Source organism: Nesoenas mayeri (assembly GCF_963082525.1).
Source record: "Nesoenas mayeri genome assembly, chromosome: 10".
In the NCBI taxonomy this organism is placed as follows: Eukaryota; Metazoa; Chordata; class Aves; order Columbiformes; family Columbidae; genus Nesoenas; species Nesoenas mayeri.
Genome location: NC_137560.1, coordinates 6,288,045 through 6,310,793, shown reverse-complemented (window position 1 = coordinate 6,310,793; position 22,749 = coordinate 6,288,045). Strand labels below are relative to the sequence as shown.

Genomic DNA, 22,749 nt, shown 5'->3' with positions numbered 1-22,749 from the left:
TGCATTTGTGTTTGAGTGTTGTTTGTTTTGGTGTTTTTTGGTTTTGTGTTTGGTTTTGGTTTTGTTTGTTTGTTTTAGTTTCGTTTTGTCTTTCAAGTGTTCCTGATGAATCACAGGAGAACCTTTTCCTCAGAGTCCGTGGTGTGGTGTGTATGTGACTTGGATCAACGATTATTTTAGCAAAGTTCCAATTTTTTGGAAATTATGCCTATGAAAATAACTCAGTCTTGGTTACTGACTGGGTTTGAACCAGTTTTATCATCCATTCCCGACACTTTTCAGTTTGTGATGTGCTTTTTAGAAATTGAAGCTACCTTGCATCTCTAGGGACCAGATCCTCTGTTAACAAGTAGCTGAAATATGCGTCTTCAGTTCACCTTTTCCCTAACTTTGCTTTTCCTCAGTAACGGAGTATGTAAGTGCTGCTACCAGAGCCAAGAGGATGTAACTAAATTTATTAACATTTGAGAAGAAATGTAGAAGAATTTACGGCAACAGGATTTAATTTCTAACTTCTGCGCGTTAAACTTTTCCTGATTGCCACTAGGAGCCCTGTGGTTTTGTTAGCTTGTTTCTTCAGAATGGACTGCGGTTTCAGTTTTGCCTTACAAACCCGGAGTATCTTTCCAGCAAATTGTCAGTGTTTTGTGGGTTAAAACACTTTGATCAGTTATAGTCTAAAATACCAAATATTGAATTTTTAAGCAAAGCATGATATTAATCTTTAGTGTTTGAGCCAGCTTGATCTGTGGCGATTGCTTTGTGCTGGGTGGGCAGTGCTGCCAGCAGGAAACTCTCGGGGAGTTGTCTCCTGTGCATTTCTGGTCTCGCAAGAGCTGTTCTCAGCAGCTTGCTTGTTATGGACACCAATTACTTGTTGTTCAAGATAAGAACAGCTTTTTGTAGTGATAACGAGGGCTCTTGCATCAAGCAGCAGTCTTGACTCGATCACAGTTCTACTTATGATGTTGGAACAGTTTTCTGAGAGAAGTCGTTTTGCTAACCTACAAATGAGTGGTAATGAGAGCTCTGGAGAATGATGTGGTTTGAGGGCCCATCTTTTTGTTCAGCCGTGGAACAACTGGGGAGCATTTGGTTTGCAATAGGGCAGAATGACCACAAGAGGGAGATGCTGGCTTGGATTTTTAACTTGGCAGCTCCATCTAGTGTTCACCTTTCCTAAAGTTTGCACTTATATTTACAGCTCAATTAAATATTCAGTGTTTCTCTGAGTAGTTTTCTTCTATGCTGTTAGTAGGCAGTGTTCTTTAGAAAGCAGAGCTAAAGTGAAGCTTTTTTCTATAGATATTTCGCTTAACTCTTTTTGAAAGGCAAGTGGAACACCTTCAGTATAACTGCTGTCACTTGTCACAGGCTGCATTAATTATGCTCTGAGATGGTAGATTTAATTTTTTTTAACTTGCACGAAAACTTCTGCAATTAGCCAGCTCAAATGTATATGCTGAAAGCTGATGAAACTGTATTCATGAATCATTTATAGAAAAGACTGATGTATATTTATGCAATGCAAGTTTGAGTGGATACAGTCTCTGCACTCACTGCTGTGTTTTGAATTTGAGTTAGGGGTCAGGCAGCCACAACTTGCCTGTGGATGACATGTGTAACTTTAACAAGGTTACTGTTGTGTGTGTGAGGTAAGGCACAGCTCTGAAATACTTATGGGTTTGGCTCCTCTGTGGCACAACTTGATGCTGCTGAGGGTCTCTTAGCCTTTATCCATTTTAGAGCTTGTTTAATTCTTCTTATGTTAGTGACCACTCATAGGAAATGTTGGACTTTTACTAGAGGCCCATGGATGAATGAGTGAACTGCATGTCTTCTCCACAGGACAGTCTGTATTTTCTCCAGCTGTCTGATCTGCAGGATGATTATTCTGATTAGGACACTGTATGACTTTTGTGACAAGCCAGTGTATATCTTTTGTTGTTCTTGTTTCAGGCTGCAGATAGAAATCAGTGCAATAATCTGCTTGCGTTTTGTCTTAAAGGTTAGGACTTAAAACATAGAAGGCAAGACACTGACTTAAATGCAGGTCCAAATTCTCAAGCACAAAATGACAGCCTGCAGAAAGTGCTGCTTGCCAGGATGGGGTTGGTTGCTTAGCAATGAGCTATTTATCTGGAAAGGGACCCAGAAAAGTGATCAAAATGGTTTGAAAACAGTCTGAGTAAAGTTTTTATAGACAGCAGTGTTGGAACAATTTGGATGCGGAATTTGAAATCACCAGATTCTGCGGAAACTCTGATTTTTTTTTAGTTGAATTTGGCATGATTATTTGAGCCTTGTCCTCTCCTGCCTTTACTTTTAAAGTAGCCAACGTGCAGGCTATACCGCTAAGCATGCAAGTCAGTGAGACCTTATAAGCCGATAAATGTTGATGATCCTTTAGAAAATTCTGCAATATTCTGATACAAAGAAACAGGGTTTTGTCTGTCACGTGGACATTTGGTGAGTTGCCATGTGAACTTTTCTAGTTTCCGTTCATCTTGAGCATTGACTCAATTTGTCATATTGTAATATTATGTGCTGACTTGATTATTTCAAGAAGACATAAGGATCTAAGTATGCTACAGGCTGTATTGAAGATTTCATAAGCAGAGTTAAAGCTTGATGTTAGACTGTGATCTAGGACAGCAACTGAGTCCAGAGTGAGATGAGCTAATAAAGGAGAACATGAATGTAAATTGTGGGACCATAAAACTGAGTTCACAGCTTTGCATGGTCAGCTGTGCCTTCTTGTGAAAAAGGCTCAGGATTTACTTGGGGTGGGTTTCAGGTATCTCTGACCTGTATCTATCTCTCTTCTGTAGCAGTGGTTGCTGTAGTAGGTGCTTAAGATCATGTAACAAGTGAGCTGCTGTGTCGCTATAGGTCTTCTCTCTAATTTATGACTGATTTCAGCTTTATTAGTAGTTCAAATTTCAGGTGGTCTTTGTATTCAAGAAATTTGAGAAAGATTAATCAGCAATATGGATTTTTTTCATCAGAGTGCTATGGGCTGTGCAGTCAGTGCATGGGAAAACCAAGCTGGTAGAATCAGCTAAGAATCAGCCAGAAATACAGATGTAATCAATTTCTCTTTCCTTTTGACTTGCAAATATTGTCTCTAGTTGATGATTGATTGTTTAAAAAAGGCATTCAAAACAGCACTCCATTTAGAGCAGGACCTCATTTTGCAGCTGGTTTACCAAATCTGAAATGCCAAGCGCTATTCCATGTTCTTTGTTTACTTCCAGGTGGGTTTTCAAGCAACTGTATGACAAAGGACTGGTGTATAGAGGTGTGAAGGTCATGCCTTTTTCAACTGCATGCAACACCCCACTGTCCAACTTTGAGTCCCATCAGAACTACAAGGTGAGTCAGTTTATGTGGACAATATATGTTGCAATTGGATTTCTCTGTTGTCTTCAATTTGGATTTGGAAAGCTTTAGTATTTTTTGCTTGGTGTCATCAGCAAACTTGCTGATAGTACACTCCATTCCCTCATCTAAGTCATTGATGAATATATTGAATAATACAGGCCCCAGTACTGACCCCTGAGGCACTGCACTAGGTACAGACCTCCAACTGGACTCTGCCCCATTGACCACAACTCTCTGGCTTCTTTCCTTCAGCCAGTTCACAGCCCACCTCACTACCTGGTCATCCAGACCACACTCCCTCAGTTTAGCTGTAAGGATGCTGTGGGAAACTGTGTCAAATGCCTTACTGTGGTCAATGTGCTAAAGGCCTTTCCTGGTTGGTGGGAGATGGTGTTTTTAACTGTGTGAGAGAGTGTGTGTATGCACGTGTGTGTGATTTTTATGTGTGTGTCAGTCTTATTTTCCCAAAGAATTTGGCTGAAATGTTAATTGTCTTTCTGTTGGAAGTTAGAAAAATCTATCCTGACAGAAGATTGATGTTCAAAAGTGTCCTAGATGAGCATGGGGCAATTCAGAGAAGGATTTAAAATTAATTTATCTCTCATAAGGCAGAATAAAAGGTTTTTTGCTGCTGTCCAGTTTCTCTGCCTTGCTGAACTCAGTAAATCAGGATTTGGGGGGAGTGTCTCATTTATATCACACATGAGGTAATGATGGTACACACACTGAAATGTGGTCTGTGAATAACAGCCTGGAATGGGTATTTGCCTAGATCGGTCCTGGTGTCCAGTTTGGTTTAACTACCGATTGCCTTGTTATTTTTTCTCAGACTTTTTAGGAGGGAGAATCCCTAGTTACACGCCAACATGCCTATCATGTGTTCGCTGTGGACAGACCATAAATACACTGATTTGTGGACTGTGGACTGGCACCACATCCTATTTGTAGGGCCACTGCCGTTGTCAGTGAATTAAACATTATACAATGCTGCTACCGAGCAGCCTGCATGTTATTTTTTATGGCTTGCTAGTTGCTTTTATCCAAGTGGTTAAGTTAGTGCTTCAGAAAACAAAGTGAATAGCCTACAGTGTTCTTTAACAACTGGTAGAGACAGAACCGTAGTGATTGCTCGATCTTTACTTGGTATTGAGCGTGGTTTGGGAGTTATGTAATATTTATGTTTTACTGCTGACTGCAGCAGATGTTCACAGAAAACTCCCTCTGGAGCAGCCCTTGGCTTAGACAGAAATAGCTGCCTGTCCCACGAGGCCGTGAACTGTTCCATGATGCTGCACGGAAACCTTGCGCTAGACATGGCAAGGGAATAGGACTTATTCCTGTGCTGAGGGTCTGCATGCCTGTTTTTTGGGGGCTTAAAATTAATAGTGAAAATTTCACATTTGTAAGATCAGACTTGCATTTTCAATCTGTTTTTCATAGTATGTGAAATGACTGAATAGGGTCGTGCTTGTCTGAAAGAAAAACTTGTTTTCAGGGGATTCTTTTGACTCATTTGAAGGCAAAATTTTATAGAATAGCTGACAAAGGTCTCCTTCCCTGAGATTTTTTTTTTTTTTTTACTCTTAAATATTGATGGACTCTTGTTTTAAGTAGCCCAAACTTTTTTCCTGTGTTAACAAGAGCTTCTTAAGAGATTTCATCTTCTGAAGTGATGGCTGTTCTTCCTGTTCCCTGACTCTAAGGGAAAAGGTGGGAAAAGACTTTCTGTAGCAATATCTGAGAAAATGCTGATTTTTCTTGACAGCTGAGATTGATTATAAACTTTTAAAATGGGATTATAAGGAGTACCTGAGGGAACTGTCAGTCAGCTCTCTTTGGTGTTTTGGCAGCTAATTCTCAATCTCACTGCTAATCCAAATTTTGAACCCCTGGCCTTGCTGGGCCGACAGTTTGCACTGTCTTATGTTGCCGCTTGACCTTCTATCGCTGCAGTGATAAACTAGGCAAATGGCAAGATAGATTTTGGTGGATGGCAGTAATAGTGACCGTTTCCTAAATTTGTATTCTCTCACTAAGACATGCAGTAAACCTTCTCCCCTTCCCTTTTTTTCCCCCTTTGGCTTTATCTTGTTTTTAAGGATGTTCAAGATCCTTCAGTGGTTGTGAGCTTCCCACTGGATGAAGATGCAAGTGTTTCTATTGTTGCTTGGACCACTACTCCTTGGACCTTGCCTAGTAATTTGGCCCTTTGCGTCAATCCAGAATTGCAATATATAAAATTGAGAGGCAAGTATTAATTGAAGGTGACATATAATTAACACTTCTTTCTTCAGTGCCTGTGAATATGTACTTATGTTTTGTACAATAGACTGGTTTATGCTAAATTTATAGGACTTTGCTGGGGTTGGATCAGTGATATTTTGAAGTATGAGATTTACTTCCTACATGGCTGATGATTTCTGACTGCTGTGCTCCTTTTATTTTACATGCATTGTGAGGACCGTTCCTTAAAAAATATTGATAGATGAAATAAAGAACAAGAGCAAATGTTTTAGCTGTCTTCTTAAAGTCACACTATATTTGAGAGACATGGATGTGTGACTGGGTGTCCCCAACATTTCTTCTCCCCTCATTTTTGGGGGCTCAGACTCATGGACAAGTTCCTGCTGTATGACAGCCAGCTTGCAGTGACTGAACGTCTCTGTACCCCTAACCCATGACAGAGCTAAGATGCCATATGCTAATCTCAGCCTGACTGAAGTGTGGTTTTTAGCACAGACATCAGGCAAGGTACATATTGTGGCTTCCAATGCAAGACGTTTGACCAAGTGCCTTTTGGCTTATTTATGGACCAAGTTGGGTGTGCCTGGCTACAGAAGTTGTGCTATAAGGTAATCTCTTTGGTGAGAGCACCCAGCACCTCAGGAGCTCTATGCAACAGACCATGTAGGGCAGGGGTGTGAAACATTTATACACTCTTAACATTACATTTGGCCCTTTGAAGGCAACCACAAGGCTGATGCGGCCCCTGGTAAAAATGAGTTTGATGCCCCTGATGTAGAGTGTCCACACAACGTGGGCTGTTGCTTTTCTCATTACTGCATCAAGTATTTTTCTGGGGTTTACGGTTCCATTGTTTTCAGTTGGCAGGAAAGGAATTTATTTTATCCTTGAAATGCAGTTGTCTTTAATTATATCTTCATCTACAAAACTTCCCCCCCTTTTATTTTTTTCAAAATTTAAATTGAAAAATAAGCAGGAATTTGGGTGGAACTATTTCTTGTGTTGCTGTTTTCAGGTTCTTCCAAACTTCTCACCTGCTCTGACTTTTTAGTGTATGCTTAAAAAAAATAAGGGAAAAATAAGGGTGGGGGAGGGAAGAGATATTCAAAGTAATGATGGCATTTAATCTGGAGTTAAAAAAAAAAAAAGCCAAATAATTGGTATAATTTCCAGTTTCAACATGACCGCATGAATCTTACGTGTGCCTAAGGTGATGTTAAACGTGAGAAGCTGCAGGGGCCTTTACAGTGGATTCCATGTTTGGGTTTTCTTTGTTTTAAGAGAGAATTAAATGTTTTGATTTTCAGAGGTTTTAACAAACTCAGTCATCTCAGAAAGAGTTATTGAATACTTCCAGAAATGCCACTTATACCTGCGTGAGGTGCTGAGCTGTTGGGTTCGGATGTCTTTGGCCTGGAGTCTGCTGGTGGGATAGTGACCTGACTAAATTGGTAGGGTAGTAGTCTGAATAAAATTTGTCATTGAAGTTAAGAGATCAGGGCTTTGGGGCTAGAAAATGGGTTTCCTTTCTAACGTTTCACTTTTAATCTGTATTTATTGCCTTTAAAAAGAAATCCAAGCATAACATTGATTGGAATAGTAAATCTTAGAAAGGCAGCATAAAGTGCAATTGTTATCCCTAATGTCACTTAATAGTATTGATTTTATGTAGTAATTGTCCATCTTCCAGTTGTTTCCCTCAGTTTCAGTTACATGTACTAAAACTTTTCAATGGCTTTCCTTTGGCAAAATGATAGGTTATTTTTTCTTCTCAAACAGAAACAAACACTGAACATCAGTTTCATCCTGTGGTTTCTGTTGAAACTTAACTTTTGAAAAGTGTTCATTAAGTGGCAATATGGGGAAGAAGCAGCTGAAAACCAGTGGTTGATCAGCCAGATTATTCTGGGCAGTATTACAGCCAATAGGATGCCATCTTGCATAAATTGAAAGGTTTTGTAATGCTGCAAGTGAGGGTATTGTTACTGAGATTTATGTCACTTTCTATTTTATTTTACATTCTAGATAATGCCACAGGAAAGATTTACATTTTGATGGAATCCAGGCTGATCGCACTGTACAAATCTGACAGCGAATATGAGGTACTTGACAGGCAAGTACATAAATTATTACACACTTGTTAAGTTCCTGTATTTTTAAAGATCAGAAGTTAAATGCTTCAAGAAGTTGGATTTTGCAGTTATCTAAAGATTGGTTTCTCTGCAAGCGTGTATATCTTGCAAAAATTTATAGAAGAGATTGAAATGTAGTAGAACAAATTGGTCTTATACATGAAGCTACAAATAGAAGTTTCATTGAATCATTGTATTGTGGTGGGGAAACAAAAAGGTTCCTTAGTCCTTCCTTTTCCATTGTGTTTTCTTAGAAAGACATCACTGTAAATTAAAGCTCTAAAAAGAACCCCCAGAGATTGTCCAAACGCTGACCACATAAAAAAGCAAAACCACCGTCTTTAACAAGGAAAGACTCCTTCCGTAGGATGGTCTGCCTAAAGTTCTGTAGTTAGTGGCCGTTAATGCTTTTTGAGGACGGCTGATTCATCTTGGTTCAGTGAAAAATATGAATTATTTATTTAATAAGTCAGACTGGATAAGGGATGCAGGTATTTTGCTTAAGAGAGTTACAGATTTTAATATGTAGCTTGATTTCAGTCATTCTGTGTCAAGGTATGCACCAAACATTTCGGCCTTTTTTACTGTGGTGTTTTCATAGGAACTGTAAAGTACCTGCTCTTTAAGACAATCATACACAGGTACACAAGTTTCAGTTGTCGCTGCTTATGTCCCTGACAAGTTGTATTTCCAATTTCCACTCTCCCAATCTTGGATTGTTTTTTTAAATACATATATATATATATTTTTTTTTTTAAACTTTTCTTTGTCTATACGTAAGGCTGCCAGCAAGTTTTATTCTCCTTGCAGAGCAGTATATTTTTTTCTTTCTGTATTAGTGCTACAGTCTTCCCAAGCTGACATTTTTTTGGTCATGCTTCAGTTTTTATGTTATGTAATAAATTAGTTCTCTCAAATGTGAAATGTGAGACAATTAAGAGGTAGCTGAATGGATCTTTTAAAGATTTAGATCTATAACTATATAAGTTCATGGGAATGAACTTGCTAATTTCTGCTTTTCAGTTTTTTCTCTCTTTGGATAGCTTTTAAATTCTGAGGCAGTTAGGCCCTCAAGGGAGAAATTCCTGACACTTGTTCTATACCAGGCGGCAGGCTGGAATGATCGAGGGATCTGGAAATTTTCTGTACTTAAATGCTCTGAAATTCCCGAGTCCAGTCTGCCTTCCCCCCCACCCTTCTCAAACCTGACTTTTCTGTCCCTTTTTTTCCCGAATGCAGATGGTAGGTTTTTGTGTGAGAGCAGATGGGAATACTTGCGTGTTTCGCTGATGAGATGGCTCCTATCTTTATCAGAATACTTTCTGCTGCTTTTTTGCACACGTGGATTGGTCTTGGGATACTGCCCCACTTGTGGCCATTGAATGGCTTGTTATTTTAGTCAGTGGTAGATATGAAACGAGTGATGACCATTTTCCTCCCTTTGTGTTACATTTTAGCCTATTTGCATATTAACCACTTCATTTCTTCACACTGTTTTCCACTGTTGTGTCTTTTTGGATTCTTTGGAAGCCAGAAAAGATTTCTGATCTCTTGAGAATGAAGGATTTTAAATGAGTATGTTATTACTGTAACTTAGGTCATAAGGCAGCAGCCCTGTATAAATTTTCATCTTAAAGTTCAGGACTTTGATAAATGAAATGTTTCAGATATCAAAAGAGAAAATCAGGAATGTGATCCACAACGCTTACCTCTCACTTCTGTGAAATAAGAATTTAAACACTTTTTTTAAAATTCAGTTCAAGGCCTTCATGTTCTGTATCTGAGCCTTGCCACATCTGTGTTGCTGAACACTGGGATGCTTTTCTCTCATCTGATCCCGATTAAGCACCTCTAACATTCCTAAGGCTGTTTGTAATATAAAATATATAAACTGTCCACAAAGCTGTGCCTTAAAATAGAAAGCTCTCCTTTTCCTAGTGGATATTATATATACTGAGCTGAGGAGTCATGCTCTCTAACTTGGCATGGAATACTACTTGAGTTTCTTTTTGTGCGATGAAACAGGTTTGAAGAGTTCCCCACTTTGAAGTAGTCAAATGTTTTATGGTTTGACCATTAGTTTTGGAAGATGTGAATCAAGAATAGTATATGGAGAGACCACAGCTGTGACACATTCAGAGAGGTATCCCATCTATTAAACAAACTTTTATTTTAACTAGACTCTTTCCTGAAATGGAAGATGAAATGCTTTCAGGAGAGTTCTAAGCAGTAAATCCCAACCTAATCACCATCTTTGACTAGTGTCAGGAGTCTGAAGACAGCCAGATCAACAGGCTGTGTCTCTGTCTTACATTTCCTGTCTGGCTCTGTTGGTTCCCTAGTCAGTCCTGTCTGTGGTAGACCTTTCTCCGAAATGCCTGTGGAGAGCTCGGATGCCTGGCTTTAGGATAAGGAGTAAGGCATCCATGCTTTAATGCTGCAACACCCTGTATCACATCCTTTCGTGCATAGAACTTCTAGGTGGTTTGGGTCAGTGCTTATTAGTTTCTGTTGGACATGCTGAGCTATAGGGCTGTGATGTTGTGAATATGAAATTGAAGTTGTGTTTTATCCAGCAGTTCCTTGCCCAGCTTTACCAGAAATGGATTGTTATTGATGCTTAATCCCTACATTAATTTACAATGATTGCTTGATTGAAAGACCACTTGTACCTATTGACTGTCACCGTGTCCTAAATGCATCTCTGCTATGTTTTTTTGTCTTGAGTCCAAATTGCTGAAGAGCTGTAGAAATGGGAAGCAAACTATTAAGAAAATACATTTTCTTTGCCTTGTCAAATTCTGTTAGGGATGGGGAAAAAGGAAATAAAAAAATAGCAATTTTCAAGTTGTTAATTTGTGTTCATGTTAATCTTTCTCCTCAGGTTTCCTGGCATTGCTCTTAAAGGCAAGAAGTATAAACCACTCTTTGAATATTTTATTCAGGTAAGATGAGCAAGTTTGGTGTTTGATACAGGTTACAAAGACAAAAGTAAAACCAATTCTTAGTATTCCTTGTTTATATTATAAAAATCTTGTGTCCTGATAACCAACCCCATGTTCTATTAAAGTAGTTCAAAATCCTAGTGAAAGGCTGAAAAATGGAAGATTGACCTTCTTCTCTATTTTTTTTTTCCCCTTGTTTACTTTGACTTCAGATTGCAGAGAAATTTCCAATACACTTTAATAAATAGGCAGCATTCTTCCAACTTTTCATCTGGTGAGCTTCTGTTGTCTGGATTGTGGAGAACAGTCACAGACATGTAGTATTTTCCATTGAAGAGTTAAAAGCCTTTGCTAAAATAACTACTGAGAGATAGATGGATAGATACGATTTTTATGGATGTCCACCTGTGCAGCACTTAAGCACTGCATAAGTCTAGTGTAATTAATAACACTGCAGATGATAATAGAATATACAGCATTAAGAGAAGGGGTAGAGAATTTATAAATTAAAAAAAAAATCTGATTAAAAAGGGATTAAATATTTCAAAGAGTTGAAGTGGATTACAGTACTGCTGGACAGGCAGCTGCTGACTCCTGTGAAGGATTTTGTGACTACCATCTGTTCTGAAGCGTGTGCTGAAGTCAGTAAAGGTGAGAAAACTTTGGCAGGGAGCAGGACCTGTTATTTCCAGAGCAAGGTCAAACACATAGCCTAATCTCAAAAATGGGGCTCCAGGTGTAAAGGTTTGGAATGGGTAATTTTTGAATGGATATCTTCTCTCAAAATATCCCTCTGCAGAACAAGCCAAATCTAGTATTTTGTAACATATTTGGTTCAGCTGTGACTGCAGTGCGTGGGGTTTTTTTGTTGTTGTTGTTTTGTTTTTAACTTGATACTTACTACCTTCTCATTCTCTGGAGGAAATAAAGAAAAATGTGTTACTATAGAAGCAAACTTTTTTTAAAATCAGAATGTACAGCCAACACCAAACCCATAAAAACACAAGGACTTCTGTCTATAGAGTCCCCGTAGCTTTCTTGGCTGTATCCTCCCTTACAGGAGTGTATTGATTTGCGGTCTGTTAAACACAGACCTTTGTGAAGATCTGTGTCTTGAAGAAGAATTGACTGTGAGGCCTTCTGGACAGATCTTGGATTTCATCACATTTGACACTATTTGAGTGAAGCGTAATGCCTGCGTGTCTTAGCTATGGGAAATGATGAAATAATGTTAGAAATATCACATTTTAGTGTGTTACTTTCAATGCATTTTTTTTACTCTTGTGGTTGGCTAGTGGCTCTTCCATGCTCTCAAGAAGTCTGTTTTGAGATATATGTATATGCATACATATTTATGAGAAAAACATATTTTGTGTTGCAGTGCAAAGATAAAGGTGCCTTTACTGTGGTAGTGGACAGTTACGTGAAGGAGGAGGAAGGCACAGGTGTTGTACATCAGGCCCCCTATTTTGGTGCTGTGAGTATGAACCAGATATGTTCTATTAATTTTGTTCCAACACGCATTTCTTGAGTTTCCAGCTCCTGGGGACTGTCCATCAGGGTGAGGAGGATATAAAACATCCTCCCATTTGCTGCTTACAAATGTAAGAAGACAATGTAGCATTGTATTCTAGTGAGTTCTTGCACTCACTAGTACCCTTTATGTGCTAGGCCTGAGATTTTAGGTGTCCCTTGATTTGATTATTGTTGTGCTATGTGATGTGAGCTCAGCACTGGATCTTCTGAGTGTCGTTGATCTTAGCTTTTCTCAAAGTCTAAATTTACAGCTTTGAGAAGAGATGATCTGTTGCACTGATCATCAAAACTGGCTTTGGTAAGTGGTAATTTTGGATGGTAACAGCAGTTCTGCTCCTCACACTGCCCCTCTTCAGCATTTCAATTTCATTACACATTGGGCTTTTAGAGAATAAAAAAATGCTTTGCCTGCTTTTGTACTGAGACTTTATCCCTTGGTGTAAAAGGATTTTGTTGTACTCCATTCTTTTTTGTGTTTTTATTGTCCTTTCCTTTAGTCTGTTCCTCTGAAGGTTAAGAGGGATAATTTTTCATGGATTTCATCATTTCAGTTTTTAGACAGAGGAAGTAAATGCAGTAGCCAGACTCATTATCCTTTTTGTAGTGTCCTGTCTTCAGCTGTTATGCAAAGATGCCCTCAAAAAACTTGCAATAGAGCTGCCAATGCCCAGCAATTAGCGATCCCTGGACCACAAGCTATATCATCATTTCCAGAAACTCTTGGCATTAGTAATAGACTTCTTTGTATTCATGTGGAACATCCCATCCATTTCTTTTTTTATAATTCATTTTTCTGAAGGGTGCCTCCATTGTGGTGGTGTTTGCCTTGTCAAGATCAACATTGACATGAAAAAATGTCCAAGCTTTATACAGCTGTGAATAAAGAAAATAATTCTGGGCTATATGTTACTAGTTAATAAAGAAACTCAGAGTCTTAAGGTGTCTAAATCTTATCACACTGCTTGCACCTCACATATTCCCTGATAGCTGAATCTTGCAAGGACTTGACTGAGGGGTGAGGGAACAGATTGGTTTTGAGGCTGGAGGAGGTGGAGTAAAAGAGCGGAATAGGCTGCAAATAGAAAAGGAGCCCTGGAAGAAACTTTCCCTTGGCTGCTGGATTTGCACAGTCCAGTTTGTTTGTTGGAAAGCCTGTGTGGCCAGTTAGAGCAAAGATTATCTCCCCTCCGTTGTTCGATTTTTGTTACAAGCCCACAGACTTGGGCAAATACAAAGAAAAAAGAAATCTTTTGTCTCTGTCTCCTGGGAAGTCAGCAGTTGTCTTTAAAACCATTTTATATTTTTAAACATGAGAGTATCAGTTAAATGCATTGCAAACTAAAAAATGCATAAAGTATTTATGTGAGGAAAAAGTACATTAACATCACAACAAAAACTTTGCACTTGTTAGCTAGGGAACAACTTGACTTTATAGCGTGTGATGCATAGACCTGAGGTAACTGGATATGCTGCCTTGAGAAGGAAGTGGCATTGTATATGTTGCACTTAATGCTGCTACCTTTTTCTTTTGGGATGCACGTAGTTCACTTTTGACAGACCACAGATTATTTTTGTTCACAAGGGGTTCTAGTTTAGGTTCAGAAATTCATCGTTGTACAGTAGGCTCTGTATAGAACACTGAGTGTTACATACATTGGGATAAATGTTTGCCGTAAGGTAGAGAATCTTAGTTGAAAGAAGGGAGATAACTCATGATTGTAGGAAGGACTGCCTGCTGTTACTTGGCTTCTCTGTGAATTCCTTTACTGTGATGTTGAAGGTGAACAGGAAAGAGGGTGAGTGGAGCAGGAGGCAAGGGTCAGAGGAGAAGGAAAAAGAGCAGAGTCTCACAGAAAGTCTATCTTCTCTGCATCCCTTCCCCTCAGTGTTCAGTCAGTCCCTTTGATAAATAGGGATAGATAGGAGGTATGTTTTTCTTTTTTTTTTTTTTTTTTTTTAATTCTACTTACTGACACATATTCTGTATTGATGATAGCTTAGAAATGTATTCTTCTCCAGCAAAATGTAAAGTAAAAATTCACCTTTATTTAGTTCCAGGATTTGTAGTTTCATTGTCTTCTGTGATGCTTTTGCCAAATACAAGCTGCCACACGGTATCAGAGCGCTCTATTATTTCAGTTCAAAGGCAATCGAAATTAAAGCTCACAGAACAAGACAAACCTGTATGAAAAACTCTGTAAAGTGGTTGTACCTCCAAATTAACATGACACTAATGCAGTTCATCACGTGTAGATGTATCTAGAGTCAGCTTTAAAAGCTTTAACATTTTAATTTGCATGCAAGCCCTATTCTTCTCAGTATAGACACAGACTGAGTCACAGAAGTTTCATAGATATGCTACTGTTGCACTTTTATTTTGGTAAATTGCAAAAACTTTTTTTTTTTGCAAGGGGTGCTGAAGGTGAACATTTTGACTTCATGTTTTTGTTTTGTTTTTGTAAATTTCAGATAGAAAAGCTTTGAGTTCTCATCAGTTAGCTGTTTAATAGCTTCTGTTTCATTCGTTCTGTGTATGACTTTTAACTTTAATTTGTAATCTTTCGAGAGACCTAACGGTGGCAGGGGTATGAAACTGAACACTGTGACTTCTCTCCTTGAAAGAACTGAAATTCATCTTAGCTTTCCAGTGGAGCTTAGCATTTGTGGATTTCTATATGTGCCTGAATATATTCTTGGCTTGTGGTTACTGAAGCAAATCTTAATTAAATCAAATGGCAGATCAGTATGGAAGGCTTTTTTACATTCAAGTTCCAGTTCTTCAAAAGAAAGGAACTAACTGTAGAAAACCAAAATAGCAAAGCCCTTTATATATCATTGTCTGTATCAACGATGCAAATCGAACTGAACCGCCTCTTGACCCAGGTCCTGTGAAGAGGAAGGTTTGTCGTTATGTTTTAGCTGGGTTGTGTGCTTGCCAAGCTTTGTAGTCTTTCCTGGCTGCTTCTTCAAAGTCTTTTACAATTCGCTGCCAAATCAGGGTTGACGTTAGTTCTGTCATCTGGCCTACATTTTAACCACGGCAGTCTGCTTGCTGCAGCTCAGCAGTAATAGCTGATCAAAGGTCTTGACTGAGAATGGGCTTATCTCAGTTAATCTATTGACTGAAGAAGCAGGTTGACCCAGGGGAGGCTGAATAATCGTGCTGGCTGTCTGCAGCTGCTGAGGGCTGGGGGGAGACTATGGCCCAGAGTAAGTCAGTGCTGTAGCTGTTTCTACATGTTAATGCCATGGTACAGGAAGTAGTCAGCTCCATGACTGCTGCGGAAGAATTTCATCATTGTAAAGGGTACTGTGGATCAACGAGCAACATCTGCCGCATCTGGCTTGAGGGAGCTGGTAACTACAGGGACTAGTGAGTAGGGCTGGAGGTAAAGGCTGAGGACTACAGAAAGGATCTGGAAACCCTGCTCTGTCACTGCAAAGTTGACTCACCAATATTGGTTCTATCTAGGAAAGAAAAATTCTGTTAACTGTGGAGCACTTGCTTACTTACACACTTGATTCTGGTGTGGCCTCCTTGATCAAGGTGGACAAATTGCTATAGAGTGCAGCTCCTGTGAAGTAGCTGCAGTGTTCTTGCTTTACAAAAGGTGAATGAGCTCTAAGAGTAACAGTTGAACTGCTGCCAGGTTTGGTGGGCAGGGTCACTGCAGCTTCTGTTTCACACTACACAAAACTTAAGTTTTTGCCCCTGCAGTCTGTGGTTTCCCCCATTTGCCAGAGCAACGATATAGGAACTGCCAAGACTCAAAAATCAGCCTGGCTTGCTGCAGGCTTAGACAGGGTCTTGCTCTGTGAGGAAAATTAAGCAATTCTGTGAACGTGCTGAGAGTGACTGATCTGCAACTGCCCACTTCTCTGTTCTCCTTCCACCCCAGTAGTGTTTCCTTGACCTTGGGCAGAGGTGGGTAATGTGGAGTGATCACTGCTCAAGGTACAGCCTTACTTTGACTTCAGACTTGAAATTAAAATCTGAACTTTCCCATTCCCCTAACAATTTTGTTTTGCCTTTTTTTTTAAGATACCATTGTTGTTTATTTATGTTCATGAAAAGTCTGAAGTAGCCTATTTTCCTTTCAGTTTTTTTCTTTTTTTTTCCCTCTCTCTCTCAATTTTTTTTTTCCTTTCCTTACTGCTACAGGAAATTAAAAATTGAAACAGAGGCTGGCCAGGGAAATCAACTGTGATGTTGTCCATGTGTGTGGTGCTTGGTCAATAGTGTTGCCTATTGGCCAATAAAGATTGAGAAATACAGATTCAAAGGCTTCAGATCATTAAGACATTCAGAAAATTGCATTTCTTGTGTGGAGTTCTGGAACTAAATGTAAACACACTGCCTTCGGAAAAATGCCGTGCAGGCTTGTGTGCTAAACAGAGGAGTGTCTGAGTAGTACAGGAGCGTGATGTAGTGGTGGTCAGTTCCTTTGCTATCTGATAGTAGCCTGAAGCTGTTGGCTACATGTATGTATGTGTGTACATGCACGCCTAAGATGTGTATATATATGCATGTATCCCCTCTACTAGGTGAGAGAAAACAAATACAGTGAAGAAATTATGATTTCTGTGAGGAATAAAAGTACAGTCCTGTAAAATACATCTTTTCCTATGCATATTTGGGTTAGTGAAGGCTGAGTGTTTCAGTATTCTTGTCCAGTGATCACATTTTCTATTTAATATTTAACTTTTTTTTCCAGGGATGGATATTTTAACCAGTATTTTGTATTTCTGCAACTTGGTACTTCTCTCTTTTGTAGGATGATTACAGAGTCTGCATGGATTTTAATATTATTCAGAAAGATTCTGTGCCTGTTTGTCCTGTTGACGCATCAGGCTGCTTCACAGCAGAAGTGACTGACTTTGCTGGACAGTATGTGAAGGTTAGTGGTCTTGGAGACAGTAAATTACTATTTTATTCAAGATAAATTTTTTATATGGTAAAAGTGTTCTTTTCTCTTAGTGGCTTTGTCTTTGGTATCTGGAAAAATTGAAAATGTGTTTTAACATTTGCAACAATTGTTTATTACAATATCTGAAAAATAAATAATTTGAAATGTCACTAATACTGTGTATCTAGTAGAGAAAGTGGAGAGGAGTCTCTCTTTGCATTTACTGTGGAGAAAGTCTCGTTTTTCCCTTGTTTCTTATGGAAATGTTATGCCTGTGGTCCCTAGGCGAGTGAGCGGAGGCCTCCCTTACCTCTGGATGACTTCTGAATTCACAGATGTCGTCACTAAGTTTATACCACCCAGTTAGTGTAACATGACTTGTTAGAGGAGAGAAATGCACTCATTTTCCCCACTTGTGGGATGTGTTGCGACGTGGATTTACTTGCCATGTGCAAGGCAGTTGCAGAACTCCAGGCACAGATCCATAGCAATGGGTGCCTCTGTAGTTCTCAGTGCTAAGAAAATAAATTGTTTTTATTCAGTTTCCTGCTGCCGCGGTTTGATAGCAAAGCATGAGCCTGTAAACACAATTTACTTGAAAAAGACACAGAAATCTTGTGTTGCATTTTAACTCAAACAGCTATTGTTGCTTCCTGCTACGTATTAAGGCAATAAGGGAACACTGGAGGCCACATATTTATCTTCTTGCTGGCAGGAATCTGAACTTAAGACTCTTGGAAAATATGATGCTGAATTCTTAGCTAATGAACATGACTGTATCATAAATCTTTGTTTTTTCCTTTCTTAATGTTGTGTTGACACTTGTTCAGTAGATGGTCTTCAATTATTAATTTTCAACTTTTGTTTTTAGCTTAGAATGCAAATCCTGTTTAGTTAGTAAATGATAATAAAACGTGCTTCAACTTCTCTAACTATAGTCACATTAGAGGAATATGTTGTAGTGAAGTCCAAATATTAGGTAAGAAGCACTATGTGGCTTCCTGCCACAAAATCAGAAGACTCAATAAAAGATTTAAGATATTAAATAACGAGTTCCGGCTTGTATTAATGCTACAGAAAATTTGAATTTTGTACACCGTTGTATGTGGAAACAGTGTTGAGGGCCAAAAGGATCTGATGGTGTATACCAGGATTTGCAGAGCAAGTAAATCTCTAAATTTAGTGTTTTCCAGTGCCGCTGCAGTAAGTGCATGAATTGTATAGAAGCTTTTTGTCTGTCTAAATACTGGGTTATTTTATAGGGGTTTTCTTAATTTGGGTATTGGAGACAAATCCTATAGTAGCTTACTGAAATTGTGAAATTGGAATTCTAAGAAAAATTTCTGTTCTGTCATTTTAGGATGCAGACAAGAACATCATTAAATTACTGAAAGAAAAAGGCAGACTGGTTCACAGCAGTAGTTTCAAACACAGCTATCCTTTCTGCTGGAGGTAAGAAGGGCATATGGCTTTAAGACTGAGGGTTCTAACTGAGTAGTTCTTCAGATTTGTCTTATTTTTCCCCTCACTTGACCTACTTAATTTTTTTAGGAAGACTAAAAGTAACGGGAATCAAGAATAGTGAATTAGGAGAGCTCCAATTCTGGTTTAATAGTGAAGTAAATTGATTTTTTTTTTTTACCATAAGTCTGTTGAATTTAAATGTAATGCTGCAGATTTTTTTCTATTACAATTTTACAGATGTGTTTTTGTAGTTCTTGTTTACCAGTGTTGCATGTAGCACTGCTCACTACCCTTTGAAGATGACTGTAGGAAGTCTAAAAAAGCTAATTTTCTAAACAGATAAACACTGGTGGAAAAGGATATTTTCATAACCTTTGAGTTATATACAAATAAGTATATTGCAGAATAGCTTTAAGTGTGTGTATTTGTGTTCTGACTTTCCATGGTTTTGGATACAATTGGTGTATTACAGCTGTTATCAGAGTTACTTTTAATCTCGTAAAATTACTTCTTTCTTTGGAGTCTGGTAGAACGCAGTTGCTTATAATGTAACAATTTCTATATTGTTGATTAAAATCGAAGTTAGCACTTATCCACTGCAGTGGGTGGTAAGTGTAATACATAAACACATTTTTCTGTTCAGTCGTTGCTGAATCGAGTTCATGAACAATAGTTCTGTCTCTGATTAGAAACAGCAGTTGACATGTTTACAGTATCTGTGGGGACCTTAGAAATGTTTGGGTTTCGTCAGCTAGAAATTCAAGGTGAACTCTGGAATGTCAGGAAGATGATTCAGCACAGTGAATCTTCCTTGTCAGACTGGGAATTCTGCGGAGCTTGCAGGGGGACTCCATGTGCGTATCTCCAAGGGCCTTCAATAGAGTCAACAAACATCGTAAGATTTGGTTGCAAGAAATACAGATTAGGCAAATTTAATTTAGCAATGAAGCATTTTTCTGGTAAAGTGGCCTCTGGTTTTAAATGTATGCAACTGCTTTTGAAATTTTGTTGTCAAAATCGAGAAATGCACACATAAATATACATGAATCATTGAACAATGTAATATAAGAAACTTGAGTAATTTTTTAGAAGGAATGTTGTATTAAACTGCTTTATTGCAAGTAAAGACACACTTTAAAAAAATTCTAATTTAATATCTGAAATCACGTGAACTTTTAAAGCCATATCTGATGCATACAGCACCCATGCTGAAATAACTGTGTTAAAAGCTTTTCTCTAGATGTAGCTTTAATGCTACAGGGTGAAGTGTTTTAGTAAGGTGCAATCATCTTTGATCTACAGGAAGAATAACCTTTCTTTGCTCTTGAATAGCATGAACTGCTTTGTTTCCAAGAGCTACCTAGAGGAGGAAGGGGAATTATTCTCCAAGGGTTATGCCCTTGATGAGTTAGGACACTTTTTGAAAAACGGCAGCCCCAAAACAAGCAACGCTTGTATTTTTCTTATGTAGCAATGGAAAATGTACGTTCGTGGCCTTCTGAGGCAAACCAGTAATGTAGAAATGCTGATTCTGTAGAACATACTTAATCCTGCCACTCTGTTGACATTTTTGTTGATTGATGATAAGTTGCAGGCAGCACCTAGCAGCAAATTATGTGGTGGGAAGAACAGAATAATGGAATCTACTTGAAAAGCTCATTTCACTGCCATCAGAAATCAAACCATAATTGGAATATGCTAAAAGTAGAAGAGTAGTTTTTAACTTTGAACATAGTTATAAGTTATTTTGATTAATGTAAGAAAACTTTGAACTCAAACTCTCCTGCTTAGGTACTGCTGTTCGTGCTTTTCCCTGAAACCAGGCCGTTAGCGAATCCTCAGTATGTTGAGATATTTTACCTCTTTTTACATATCATCGAATTAGGGTCCTTCACTATATTTTCTTGTTACTGTGATATGTAGTAATTTTCTGACAACTAAACTTTAAAATCTAAGAGAGGGAAGCACTACCAACTTGGTAAGTACACACTAGATGGTTTTCTGTTAGAATTCCCCTTCACTGGAATTGCTGCAGGTTGGTCAAAACTGCTGTGTGTACAGGTGAGATCTGGAGAGTCTGGGTGGTCTAAGAGGGAATTTAACAAATCCAGAACACCCAGGGTAAGCAGTTTGACAGCTGAACTGTCCACAGCTACTGGGTGCCATTCCCTTAGAAAGCAATACTAGGCAGCTCTGTTATTGACAGATAGAGCTTTGTCTTTTTCAAGCCAGGGAAAGCAAAGCCAAGAAGCATCTTTCATAGCATGTGGTCAGTTATCTATCATTTGTTTCCTAAATTATGAGAAATGGAATGGGAATAAGACCACAAGAATTTGCTTCGAAGAGCTGTGCAGTCCCAAACAGGTATGGGAATTATTCAGGGTGTGTGGTGTCCACAGAGAATGGTCTTTCCATTTCAGTCTTTTCCACTATGAAGTTTGTATTTCAGAGAACGCTAATTTTGTGGCACTGCTAAGGAACACACAATTTGCTCAGGTGTTCTGGCTCCTCAGATACAATTCTAAAGAGTGTATTTGTAAGGGGAACAAAACATTGTTTGGTTGAGACAAAGGTGAGTGTCTAGGCAGGAATTTTGTAAGCATCAGTCTCTGATTTAGGCCATCTGGGTGGTTTTTCACTTGTCTTGTATTGATGGAAAACACAACCCAGTAATCGGTATTTCTCATTTGATTTTACAGCAAGGAATTTAATCTGTTTTCTTCAACCCTCTCACTAGTCACGAGGGGCAGGAATGTGTAAGATGTTACTCGTGGGCTGGGCAGGTTTTCAGCATGTTGTTCTGTTTTTGTCTCCTGCTGAGACACCACTTGGCAGTGCAGCTGGAAGAAAGAAAAACAATCAGGAAAACTCTGACATCTCCCATTTCTCCATGTAGGTGGAAACAGTGCTCTGGGGGTGCTTTGGAATGGTTATCAAGTATCAAAAGGTTATAGAGTTGGGTTGAAAGCCTGGGCAATGATCACAGCTTCAGCTGCTTGTCTCTTTTTCCTAGATCCTTTATGTCTGAAGGTACTTTTGCACTAAAGCTTGTCTTCCATCAGCCCCATCTGTCAGCTGCTTACTCCTGATAGAGGCTGGGCACAAGTTTATTGTACCAGCATTCATTTTGCAATATGTTAAGACAACGTGAGAAATAGTTATTGTCAAGTTTTAGTTTTCTTGTTTCCAGTGACTCAAGATGTTGCATGTGATAGCAATTCATCATCCTTCAGCACATCTGAAACAAGATGCTGAGTGAAACTAAAATATTTCTGGAGTACCTTGTCGCTTACAGAATACTTTATTTTTTACTCTGTTTTTGCTGCTGTGTTAGGAGTTATCAGAACTCTTGTCTTTTTTAGGTATTAGGACATAAATTTGAGAAGCAGAACTTCCTAACTTACTGTGTTTGCATTTAATAGCTAGAATGCTACTATATTATTATTGCTTTGAGCTCTTTCCATTTCTTGTAAGGTTATAGATACTTCAAATCTTAAAAGATACAGATGAGAATGTATAGCTTAGAGTTAAAAGGAAATATCTTCTAAAATGTAGTATTAAGAGAAGTGATGTGTTTTTTATTATGGGACTTTATGCGGTGTCAGTGCAGTTTTTTCAGGTTCAAACAACCTTTGCTGTGAGTTTTCTGCTGTTGGTCAGGCAGATGGAGCTTTAGGAAGTGCTTCCACAGTAGCAGTTTCAATTTACATCATAATCTCCAGTAGTTTATGCATTTCAAATGAGTCCTTGACATGGATATAAATACAATGAAGTAAACTTGTAAGTTGGGTTGTTTACAGTGATGACTGCATATAGAGGGTAATGGTAGTTTCTCAACTATTGTTGAGCAAGTATATTTCCAATTTCTGAGGCAAAGTGACTTCAACAAAAGTAATATTTCAAGAAATGTTTGGTGCTGTGGGCACTATACCCACAGGCAGATTCCTGCCCCTAGACTTCAGTCTCCCTTTTCAAGTTGGAATACTGGGATGGATGTGAAGGATTAGAAGTACCTGAACTCTAAGTAATCCCAAGTTGTGAATCTGCTTCTGTCCCATATGGGTTTTGTGTGACTTCCATTGACTGTTGAAGTAAAGAACATATTAAGATATCTTTATTAACTTCTTACTTTCATAC

At 38.6% G+C, this 22,749-nt stretch overlaps 1 protein-coding gene across 6 annotated transcripts in view; it reads left to right on the top strand.

Moving 5' to 3' along the window:
- IARS1 (isoleucyl-tRNA synthetase 1) overlaps positions 1–22,749 on the top strand; it is a 106,199-nt gene that overhangs the window by 17,365 nt on the left and 66,085 nt on the right. For all 6 annotated transcript variants that reach the window (XM_080350829.1, XM_080350824.1, XM_080350825.1 and 3 more), the window contains 7 exons: positions 3,258–3,375; positions 5,484–5,631; positions 7,654–7,741; positions 10,645–10,705; positions 12,087–12,182; positions 17,017–17,139; positions 18,509–18,600. In XM_080350829.1, the coding sequence (XP_080206955.1) occupies positions 3,258–3,375; positions 5,484–5,631; positions 7,654–7,741; positions 10,645–10,705; positions 12,087–12,182; positions 17,017–17,139; positions 18,509–18,600 (726 nt within the window). The remainder of the gene's footprint in view (positions 1–3,257; positions 3,376–5,483; positions 5,632–7,653; positions 7,742–10,644; positions 10,706–12,086; positions 12,183–17,016; positions 17,140–18,508; positions 18,601–22,749) is intronic.